Source organism: Pteropus vampyrus, unplaced genomic scaffold (assembly GCF_000151845.1).
Source record: "Pteropus vampyrus isolate Shadow unplaced genomic scaffold, Pvam_2.0 Scaffold1, whole genome shotgun sequence".
Classification (NCBI taxonomy): domain Eukaryota; kingdom Metazoa; phylum Chordata; class Mammalia; order Chiroptera; family Pteropodidae; genus Pteropus; species Pteropus vampyrus.
This window is the reverse complement of record NW_011888782.1, coordinates 215773-228239: the sequence shown is the minus strand read 5'-3', so window position 1 is coordinate 228239 and position 12467 is coordinate 215773. Positions and strand designations below refer to the sequence as shown.

At 38.5% G+C, this 12467-nt stretch overlaps 1 protein-coding gene across 1 annotated transcript in view; it reads right to left on the bottom strand.

Annotated features, from left to right (window-relative positions):
• The window catches only part of RYK (receptor-like tyrosine kinase), a 100577-nt gene that overhangs the window by 44416 nt on the left and 43694 nt on the right, over window positions 1-12467 (bottom strand). Inside the window, exons 5-6 of the mRNA XM_023527395.1 lie at window positions 3249-3348; window positions 1406-1540 (exon numbers count right to left, since the gene is read on the bottom strand). Coding sequence (XP_023383163.1) covers window positions 1406-1540; window positions 3249-3348 — 235 coding nt within the window. The remainder of the gene's footprint in view (window positions 1-1405; window positions 1541-3248; window positions 3349-12467) is intronic.

Sequence of the window (12467 nt, the reverse complement as noted above, 5' to 3'; positions counted from 1 at the left end):
TGTCTGATCCAGTAATTCCCATCCTCAGATGATAAAGGAAATTTTTCTTGACAGTAACACCTATTAATATTTGATATAGTACAGATATGTTTTCTGTTATAGACAGTTTTTAAAGTGCTGTAGGATGAAAAACCAGATAAATACATTAGGATCACATATTAAAGTAAGAGTCATCAATATGAACTGGATGATGGTATGGTCATTAGTATAACCAGCAAATAAAAAGGGATCAGGAACAAGGCTCTACGCTCTTCACTAACTGGTGTACAAGCTTAGGTGGCCTCTTAGGGCCCAGTCTCCTCAGATTAATAATATAATGACTAGTTGAATTAGAGAGCCTCTAAAGTCCACTCTGGCTTTAAAATTAAATGAAGTAAGTTCATACTGAATACACTAGAACTGAAAAATGTATCAAAACACCAAAGCTAACTCTTTATTTTAAAAATGTCTATTCTAATGCAACACAGCTTTTTTATTGACATGTATCCAGACATTAGCCATTATAATTCACTTGCTGGCCTGAGGTGTTTGTACAACACTCAGCACTAACTTCAATTAGAAAATGTGTTAAGAGACAATTTAACAATGAGGCTAAGGGTTTGTTGCACCACTTAGCTGTGTGACCTTGGCAAGTTGGTCAGATTCTGAGCTATAGCTTCCTTTTCAGAAAAAGGAGATACTGAGAACCTATTGTCTAAGGTTATTGTAAGGGTTAAATGGGTTTATTGCACGTAAAGCACTAGGAACAGAGTAAGCACTCCATAAGTTTAGAGGGGGTTTTTTAGATTCGTCGTTTTTTTCTTTTTCATATCCACTGTAATTTCTTGAGTAACAGATTATTCAAAATCAAAAACTAACATTCATTAAGTACTCACATATGGTATTCCAAGCTTTAGGCTAGATTTGATTAATCTTAAAAAAACAAAACAAAACAAAAACCTCTTAAATAGGTCATTATGCCCACTTTACAGATTTAAAAAAAACTGAGACTTAAGCCATTTGTCCCAATCTCTTGCCAAGAACAGAGCCATAATGCATAACAGAAATTTTATAAGGGAAACGCAATTAACACTCCATTACTCAGGGGCCTCTATCAGAATTACCTGATTTCTTTTTAAGCATTCAGCTACTTTAGTGCTATTTCACATTCCTAATATAAAATGCCCAGTAATTCTGATAAAAGATAGGGAGATAGTGAGATGGAGACTGAGTAGAGCTTGAATAAGATTCTTGGCTACAAGCTGTCTGGCAATAAGCTTGGAATTTCATCTGTTAGTGCTCTTTCTTTTCTCATTCGCAACCATAATCAAAATTTGGTTACAAATCTGTAAAACAGACGACAAAATCTATTTTTGACCTTCTCACATCTGCATAAAACACACACTTTGGTAAATAAATTCCTTACTTTTGTAGCACATTTTCCTTCGTTTAAAATTTAAGACTGTAAAGTTTTTTGAAGAATTCACTGTCAAGTTGAGCTGCATTAGTATCATAACCTCAGAATCTACTTTGCCAGTACAGGAAAGCTCGACCCGAAACACTGTTTAAAAAAAAATAAGAAAAAATATCTTAATTAAAAAAAAAAATCAACATTAATGCCCATTAAATATTTTAGAAGTATTTGATTTTTGTTTCAATGAAGCTAAAAATAATACATTTACATAAAATACTAAGCAAAAACTTTCAAAGAACTTATCTTCAGACTATACAGCTTTAGATAGTAAGTACTTCATTCATTATGGATATAAAAGACAATGTTAAAGAACAAACCAAGACATAAATGAAAAGATTACTTTCAACTTTTGTTCATGATTTTTAATATATCACTTTGTCTCATAAGTCCTCTTATTATAATATAGTAAAGCTACAGAATCATAAGGCAAACCCTGCTGCCTTACTAGTCACATCAACAGTAACAAAAATTACTTGATAAAAAGGAAGACAACTCACCACCAAATTGTAATATGTATTGCTCTTAATAAGAGATTAAAAAAAAACAAACCTGTAAACAAATCTGTAAATTCTCAACTATGAATTGAAAAACACAAAAAAACCTTTTAAACAGAAATTGGCTTTAATTAATCATTGTGGCAATGGAGAACAGGCTTTGGTGCACTTTTTTTTTTTTTCAATCTTTCTGTTTAAGTTTTAAGATTCTTTTTCTACAAATTTAGAATATATCTGTATGAGCACATGAGAGAGATGGGCATTCGGCCTTCCTATGTTTTCTTAAAGCTTAAAACTTCTAGAAAAAGTTCCACGAAACTGCTGTGGCTTACATTTTAAAGTTTAAAATGTTTTCATTTTCTTAATATCTCACGTCTTTAGGAGCCTTTCTCAAAAGGTTGGCTCAAAAGTAGTTAAATTGCTATAAATATGACACTTAAGTCATTTACTCAGACATGCCCTGCGTGCCTATCTGAGCCAGATGCTCTGCTAGACACCAAAGGTAGAAATGAAAAAGACAGCTCCTGCCCTCAGGGTGGCCACAGGCTAGCAGGGAGAGACACAGAATTACAAGATACTGTGATCAGTTAAAAAACAGTTAAATACAGCTTCTACAGGGCAGGAAGAACAGAAGAGTTAACAACTGGAGGGCGAGTCGGACAGGAAAAGGATAGTGTAGATTTTGAGTCTTACAGAATGTTTAGTCTGAATAGGAGTTTGCAAGCAGAAAAGAGGAAAAGATAGTTCCAAATACAGAGACCAGCACGTGCAAAGGCATGGAAATCAGAACTGCATGTAGTGTGCAACTGCTGGAAAGCTGGGGCAAGTGCAGCAACAGGGCCAGACAGGCAGGCAGGGGCAGATGTTAAACATACAGCACACTGGCTAGAGAGCCTGGATTGTATTCAGTTGATGGAGGTGGGGGGCACAGATAGGCTTGATGTCACATGGTCAGATGTGAGTGTTCAATGATCATCCGGGCCACAATGTGGGTGGGGATTATTCCAAGAGGAACAAGACCAGACACAGGGATGCATATGGAGGCCAGTGCCAGCAATGCAGAAAAGGAGGTAAGGAAGAGCTGAGCACAGACAATTCTAGAAGGGATGAAAAAAGAGGGAATGATTTAAAACATAGTACAAATAATCAATATTTACAAAAATTACTCTTCAAAGTACTTATACATCTTATGTCTATCAAGTATGATATACTACACATCAGTGTAGTATATAAACTGTTCTTTTTGAGACATGGGCAACATAGCTGAAAATAGTTATATTAACTCTGTCTTTGAGACTCACCTGATAAAGTGCGTGGAACTTCCCCCTGAGCAGAAATGTTGACCTGGGGCATATCCATAGCCACAAAATTGTCTACTTGGAATCCCAGCTTATACTCAACCTGTAAAATGAAGAAATAAACGTGTTGGATCTGTGATAACAGAAAGGATGCTAATAGCTGGATCCTACTGACTGGCTCATTAACTAATGAATCCATGAGCCTTTCATATGTACAAATAATCTAGCCATTAAAAAAAATTCTCAATTGTCAGAAACAGTCCTAGGAATTTTCAATTGGATAAAAATTCAATCCAGTAAGCCACCCTCTAACCTCATGTCCAGAACAGTACTACCACTCTTCTGCAAAATCTGTCATCTAGAATTCAGAAATCCTGATGAGGACTACACACCCATTGACAAAGAAGCCCTGGACGGGCAGATATGAAGAACCTCTGAGTTGGGATGTATGATTTACAGACTGACTAGTCACCCATGTCTTCTCCGGTTGATAAAATCCAAGCTCTGAGGGGCTCCATATGGCTGGTAGATGGTCTACTCTACAGACTCGCTTGCTCCACAATAAGATTCCAAGGCACAAATTTCTCATAAAATATCTAAGCTACGTTCTCCAGTCCAACTTTCACCATTAAGAAAGTTAATGGTTGGATGCCTATCTAACCTCTGGATCTATTTCTCAAGTGATTCAGAACCCAGAAGGGAAGAGAAGTGACTAAGAAAACATCCCTGGAACACTAATATTATCTATCTATACCTGGTCTACAAAGTGTGGCTTCAGAGAATCAAAGCATCAATAAATAAATATAGCCCTGTTGCTAGAGAGATGTTAATGGAAGAAACAACTCAAACTGCAAAGCAACAGCTGAAATTCAGAATGGTTGTCACCTTCAAGATCTTCAATGAGGATTTATATCTCACATTACTCTTTGTGCTGACCATGCAGTCTTGAGAAGGTAAGTACCCTTCTCCCATTCAGTGGTCGCAAAGGAAGCTTTGGTGGAGGGCTAGGATTGGCAGAAGCCAAGGGGCAGTGGGCTGGAAAAAGGGTAGTAGGAAAGAGGTCCAAGATACCATTCTTTAAAAAACTTAACTAAGAAGAATGGAATCAGCAGTAGCTGGAGGGGGATGGGGTGATTCCAAAGCTTTTCTTTCTGCTTTTTTCAATGAGAGATATTCAAATGTGTTTATATGCTAACAACAATAACAACAACAAAAAAGTCAACAAAATGGACATAATAAACATGAAAAGAAATAGGAAACAGTCTCATCCCAGACTATAAGAGAAGAAATGGAATAGGGCATGGCTGGAGCAGGGAGTGTTTGCCCATAGATAAGAAGGGCTCAATCCAATGAATTTAATTCCCTCTCTGGGTTTCTTTCCCTTTTCACATTTTACCTGAAGGTCCATGAATGCTATAGGGGTATGCAAATGTTAAACTACTGTTTTCAAGTTACTACAGGTGTACAAACAATTGGTTAAATGCTGTATTTAGTAAGTGCCATGTTCACAACAAAGGAAATGTTCTTGCTGCTGCATATCAGTCTTAGTGGTTGGTACCTTGGCTAAGCAGTGTTCACTCTCACCTTAGCATGCCACAATAACATCACTGCCACCATGTCTAGAGAGCTACAGCCCAGCAAGTCTGGGCCAAGAACGAGCCGGATTTCCAGCAACAGTCATTGACCAACATTAAGACTATATCCCTACATCCATGCTATCTCTGAACAGGACGACATATGGAGGGAAAGTACAAAAAAGAAATTAGCACAGTAAGAACTGGACGTGGAACCTGAGGCTGTGTGACCCTTAGGTAAATAATATTAAGTTTTCTAACTTTCAGGTTTTGTAAAATGAGGATAATACAACATGCTATGAGGATCAAATAGGATAATTAATGCAACTCACAAGTCTACTCCTGACCGCAGAGATTCTGTGCTCCACCAAGAACACTGCTACAGCCCTTCTGCTTTGTCCACCATCTTGGGAACCCCACTATTCTAAATAGCCTCCCACACTCTTAGCCTCTTCACAAATGTCTTCCCCACCTTATCTCCCAAGAAGACTTTCTTCAGAAATCATCTTTCCCCTATCACTCAGTTCCTACAACACCCAACACTCAGGGACTAGGCAGTGGAGTCAGCTTTTTTTAGGATCAGTTGGTCCTTTCTGGACATCTCTTCCTCATACAAAATCACCTATACGCTGAAGCTCAAAGTTTACTCATAATGGCTACCTTTCATACCATTGACACGACAACAGACACAGAATTTTGAAGAGGACTTGCCCCTTGACTCAGTTTGTCTTCTGCCATCTTCCTGGTGGCTTCCATAATCAGTATTCATATTCCTACAGCTTCATAACCAAAACCAATGCAAAAATTCCATTCTATCAGAGATCCCATCACTACTTGTGATTCCTACAAAACCAGTGCTTTGTCTCCACCACTCTAATTCAGCTGACATTTATGAAGCATATTTATAAACCAAATGCTGTGTTCATAGCTGAGATATAATGGCTAAATAAGCTATTTTCCTCCCCTCCAGCCTAGCCAGTAACCTGCTTTCATTTTCCCAAAAAAGACGTTATTGACAGTAACATCAGCACTCTCAATTAGTTCACACTCTCCACAACCTTAGAAGCCAGCGTCAGCATCCTGACCCCTACCTCACTCTACACCTGCTCTCAAGCACCTCTGGAAGAAATCACATCCCAAGAGAGAAGGGTGGTCTTATACAATGTTGATCTCCAGGCTCAGGATAGGCTTTTAACGCTGCTCAGCTATCCTTTCCTCACTGACACCCTCTCTCCCTAGTGTTATCACTCCAAACCTCACAGGAACTCACCACTTCACTACCTTCTGCCATGCCTGCTTCCTCACTCTCAGACAACGTTCTTGTCCCCTTTGGCTAGCACACAGGAAGCCCCTTTCTGCCTTTCCTTATATAGTAGCACTAGGCAGATCTGTTAGAACACCCATCCTTTGCACTCCAGTCCCAAAGAAAGGTCTGTTTCCTTCTCCAAATGATAAGCCCTCCTCTCCTAGTATACCAGGCTCTAGCTCCTTTCACCACTGATGGGATCTTGTATTATCAACTAGTCTCTCTCACTCTCCTGTATCTTCAGTTTCTCCCATATGCCCAAGTATCTACTAAATGTATCTATCTAACAATTTACAGTCCTCAAATTTAACAGATTCAAAGCCAAACTTATTATGATTCCCCACACTTACCGTCTCCTCTATTTTAGGTCTCAGTTATTATGAGCAGGGACATAGCTAATCAGGAACCAGAACCCCTAGAAAAGCAGATAGAGAACGGCTCATGGGTCAAGAGCCCTAACTGCAGGGAACAAGACTAGCACTAGAGTATCTCAGTGTGACAAGGGGAGAGAAGGGCAAGAGGGAGGGATGTGAGCTTGTGAGTGGAGCTGGGTAGAGTGAGGGGCATGAGGAGAGGTAGCAAAGGGGCTCAGTAAGAGGTCTGAGAAAGTCAACTCCCTGGCCAGAACATCAGGAATAAATACAAAAGCGTAGAAGCCTGCCCTTTGCTGGCTCCCTTTTTGAGGGACTGTTGAAACATATGAGGCATGCAGAAGGCAGTTCTCTTCCCTCTATAGAATCTTTAAGATATAAATGTTAAAACTGCTGTTTCTGGGATTAGAGAAGAAACTGCCCATTATTAAAGTCCCATTTTCTCTACTTTGGTATGTATCAATCTATGTGGAATCTCACTTGCCAATAATCCTTTGAAGAAACAGATCTGTTCTACAGCTAACATTTATAACCTAGTGGAACAAAGGAAATCTGAACAGCAGCTGTTTGTCAGAAAGAAAGAATGAGCCAAATACTTTAGAAAAGAAAGTAGAGAAAGTATAAATATTTGAATAAGCTAAAAAATAAACATTTTTGGTAATCTTCCCTTACCTGGAAACAAATGACAATTGCAAGTAGGCAACTGATGAGTAAAGCCATTTCCTTCTGGAACACAGTATACAGATTTAAAGTGAATACACTTGCCCACAGCCAAACAGCCTTCTAATTTCTGTGAAATTATCGGAAGTGCTACCTTACGCATAGAAACTCCACTCTGCAGGCTGCCCCGGGGGCTGCTGTAGGAACTTTGGACAAGTTCCCTACAGACCCTCCTAACAATGATAAAGAATGCCTCAAACCAGAGAACATCTATGGGCTAGGGGATGGTAGAAGGAGTATTCTGCTACATTTTGGTATGTTTTTGCCTCTCAGCCATCTAAAATATATATTGACAGAAGAGATGCAGTTGCATGTTATTTTTTTTTCTGGATATTGAAGAATGGTCTGGAATATAGAAGAAACTAATTATTTTAGTTTCTTTTAGTTAAAACCACCCAGTATAGTCTTTGCTTTTTTTGAATGTGTGGCCCTGTGAAAGAAAAGCAGTATCAGGGTTCTCATCCCATCTGGAAATACAATTAACCAATGATATTTACTGACCACTCACTAAGGCAATGAACGTGACACACATATCAAGAATAAGACATAGCTCCAGCCTCTGAGGAACCACGATCTGTTTGGCAAGACAAAACAGAATTGTGTAAACACTGGAGAGCAACACTATTAGCAAAAGCTTTGATGTGTGAAAACTAATGTTAAAATATCTACAGTGTGAACTGACATATCAAGGAGCCTAGAGTTCTTTGGAAGCAAATATTTCACCTTCTGGCAAAATCTTAAAAAGCAAGAACTGAGAGTTTCTGATAAAGTGTTAGAGAGTTTGGGAGCCATGGCTCTCCTAGTGAAAGTTCACTATTACATCCCACAGCCAAATGATCAGGTGAAGAATCCTTCTCGATGTCTCTCCTGCTCGCTTGTGTGACTACCCCACTTCAAGTCATCTCTACTTCCGGCTTCCTCTGCCCCTACTACCACCTTAAGCATCTCTCTTCCCAAATCTGGGTTTTAGTTTCCTCTCATAGTAACTGATCAAGAAACCAAACTACAACCATATGACAGTATATGATGCAGTCATTTGAAGAGAAAAAAAGTTCACCTCTACATAAATGCAAAATGTATAAAAGTATATGGTACTATTACTTGTCAATACACACATGTGTGCATGTACACACACAGATGCTTCTGTATGCTAGGACTACCTCGAGAGGGGGAGACAAGAATCAAGTACAGTGGTTGCCTCAGTGAAAGGGAATTAGGTTGCTTGGGGGAGAACTAGGAAGGTGTAAGAGACTTATTTTTCATTGTATACCCTTTCTGTCTTTTGAATTTTGTACCATGTGCATATCTTGAACACTCAAAAGATTAATTTTTAAAATAAATTTCAATTAATCAACTACTAAACTCACCACAGATTATGACCTAAAACGAATTAGGAGCTATAATGGTGGCCAAAGCCTGAAACTAGATTATCACGCACATATTCCTTAGTTTTTTACTCTAAAATGTTTTAAGATACAAAATGATTATTTCCTCTGAATTCTTATACCTGTTACAGATGAAATTAGTTTAACTATATTCAATCTACATATGCCATTAATTTTTCAAACTTTATTCAGAGTAAAATACCTGAAAAAAGCCCACATACGCAACTACTGCCAAAGGTACCCAGCCTATGTTTTTAAGCTTCTAGAAGAGGGAAATTCACCAGTCCTACAGTAGCACGTTCCAACTCTGAAAAGCTCTACTAGTCTCGTTTGATGAGCTGTGTACCCAGTGGTTTCTACCTACATCTCTTCTATAGTCAGTTAAGGAGCGTCTGTAACTAAGTACCAGGCGCTATACCACGTATAGGGGACACAGAGAAAGACGAAAAGGGATTCCTACCCTTGAGGTGCTCAGCATCTATGAGACAGAAAAGACAATCACTACTACAATATTCTTACAGTATGACGAGTGCTACGAAGGAGGAAAAAGGCCACTGTGGTATAGAAAAGGACACCTGACACAGCCAAAGGAGAGGTGACACGACGTCTGATTTTATGAGATAGATAGAAGCTAATAAGATAAAGAATAGGGAAAGCACATTTCTAGCAGAGCAAATGGCAGCAACGTAACAGAGCACAGGGCATTCAAGAAAAGGCACTAAACAATTAGCTGGAGATCACACGGAAAAGAAAGGCAGGGGTGAGATCCTGAAGGCTTCCTAAGAAATCACAACTTTATTCTGGTGGCAACTGAGAACCCTAGAGCAGCGGTCCTCAACCTTTCTGGAACCAGGGACTGGTGCTCCTATGAGAGAGAACCTAATGCTTGATGACCTGAGGTGGAGCTGAGGCGGTGGTGCTAGCGCTTGGGAGTGGCTGCAAATACAGATGAAGCTTTGCTCACTCACCTGCCGCTCACCTCCTGCTCTTCAACTCAGTTCCTAACAGGCCACAGACGGTACCAGTCCATGGCCCCGGGGGGTTGAAGACCCCTGCCCTGGAGCACTTTGTGCCAGGTGTAATGAGAAGCCATTCTACAGGCAAGGAGACCAGTGAGAAGACCATTTCCATATCTAGATAAGAAACAATGGAGGCCCAAACTAAGCGTGAGGCATTAGGTTCGGAGAGAGGCAGGAGATGAATTTAAGGTATAATTATGAGAAAGAATCAACCGGACATGGAAGGTATATGACAAGGAGTTGAGGATACCCTCTAAGCTTTTGGCTTAGACTTATATATATATGGTGGCACTCTCCAACACATCAGGGAAATTCTGCCTTCCCAGGAATTCATACCAGCAATAGCAGCCCAAATGTGCACTAGTGATGGTATTTAATACCTGCCACAGAAGTAGTTCAGAAATTATGCTCTACAAGATAATATGAAGAACATGTATCCATGCCAACACTGCTTCCCATTCAACATATGTATTCATTTGAGCCCCTTCTTCTTTCTACTCTCCCCCACTCCAATTCCTCCTTGTGACAGGCTCCGAAAACTCCTCAAGCATCCACTATTAATTATGTTGGATCCCTGAAACTTGTTCCAGATAAAATCATCAGTACATACATATTTTTGAAAGAAAAAAAGAGAAGGTTTAATTCAGTTCAATTCTAACTGCCACATCCCGCATTGCCTTTTTATTCACAAGTCACTACCCATACACTTGCTGAAACATTCTCAGAATATATCAGCTTCTTTTTTCCTAAGTGGGCCCAGAAATAATCACACCTTGTTCAAGGTCAGTAGAGTACCTAGAATAGACTCTCTACTATTTCTTTAGATTTTTCTCTATTTTAAAATATATCTATAATTTTTTTTTATATTCATCAACATTAAAGGTGTAAAGAGTAACAAAAATTAATATTTTTTTTTGGAGAACATAAACTTCTCTGCCTGAAAGATGTTCACAGAAACACTAGATCTCAAAGTTGCAAGGAAACTTAAAATTCAAGACCAGCCGCTCCACAAATGTTTGAATTCCTTCTACAACACCCCCACCAAGTGACTACTCAGTGCAGATCTGACCTCTTGCAGTGAGAGGGAACACACTACTTTCCATGATAGCACTGGTGGAAAAGTGAAATCTATTTCTAAGCGCAGATATCAAAATTAGTGGTTGTACAGGTGATGAAGAGAATGGGATTTTTACATATAATCTTGAATGACTTCTCCACAATTACTTATCCATCATAAATAAGAAAACTTTACAGTAGAGAAACCAGGTGAATTGAGTGATCAGAGTTAACAACACCAGTAATGGGACAAGCAGACATCACGTGCACTGTGAAGGACAGCACTTCTGTGGCGTTACAGCCAAAGAAACATTCATGAATCTAACCATGAGGAAACCTCAGACAACTCAAATTGAGCGACATATTATAAAATAACTGGCCTGTATATTTCAAAAATGTCAAGGTCAAGAAACACAAAGAAAGGCCACAAATATGTTCCAGATTAAGATGGGACTAAGGGACATTCAGGAGCATGCATGCTCTTGAATCGGGTGAAAATAGAGCTATAAAGATCACTGGGATAACGGACAAATGTGAGTACTATAGATTAGATAATAGTATTATATCAATGTTTAGTTTCCTGACTTTGATCATAGTACTTTGGTTATGTAAAGAATGCCCCTGTTCTTAGAAAACAAACACTGATGTATTTAAAGGTAAAGGGCACAGTGTTTGCAATTCACCTGCACACAGTTCAAGGGGAAAAAGTGCATACACATGACAGTGGGGAGAAAGAAAGAGAATGAATGGTAAAGTAAGCAAATAGAGCGAACCAGTAACAACTGATGAATGTGAGTAAAGGATACGTGATAATTCTTTATATCATTGTTATAATTTTTCTTTATGTTTGAAATTATGTCAAAATTAAGTCTACCTCTTCTCCTCCAAATAATAATACAATCACACAATGTTATATAAGAATACTTAAAAACGTGTTAGTCCAGTTTCTTTGGAGTTCAGGTGCCTACTCAGATTAAAACGCCTCAGGTGAACCTTTTCTGAATTGTCTATACTACTAATTTTGGAATGTCAGCATATCCAAGTACTAAATGTTCTTAATTGTTTCACATGAATTTTTTTCTCTTGACCTCTGTTTTTTGCAGTTACGCTCTAAAAGGGATTGATCCACCCCTAAAAGAATCCCTTGCCCTGTGTTAGAATACTCCAAAGCAACGATGTTGGACAGTAGGGGTGCTCCAGGTGGCAAGGTACTAATGCTTTACCCAGGATCCAAGCTAACTCAACTTTAATCACAACAGCTGTGCAGCTATGTTTTAATGTATGTGTTTATAAGTGTGTATAATGTTTCTATAATGTTATGCATGAGTATATATAATATGAATGTGTGCATATTTATATAATTATTTTTACTTATCTGATTAACAAACAAATATACTTAAAATTTTTAGTGTTAGGGAGTGAATAACAGAAATAAGTATCCTTATTCACTTTGTAAGGAATGTTGGTTTACTGGTACCATCTTGGGTGAGGGAAGGGAAAAACAATTTGGCCACATCAATCAAAATTTCAAACATGCACATTTTTTGACTGATTATTTCACTTCTTAATGAGAATTTACTATTCATAAATAATGCCACAAGTGCACGAAAATTTCTGAACAAAGATGCCCTTAATGTATGTATACACATACATACATATATACCTACATATATGTACACATACATATATAAACATGTACACATTCACACACACTTTTTTTGATTCTATATTCAGTAACAAAGATAGAAACAGCACAAAGGATGAACTACCAATTGTTTTTATCATCCCCTT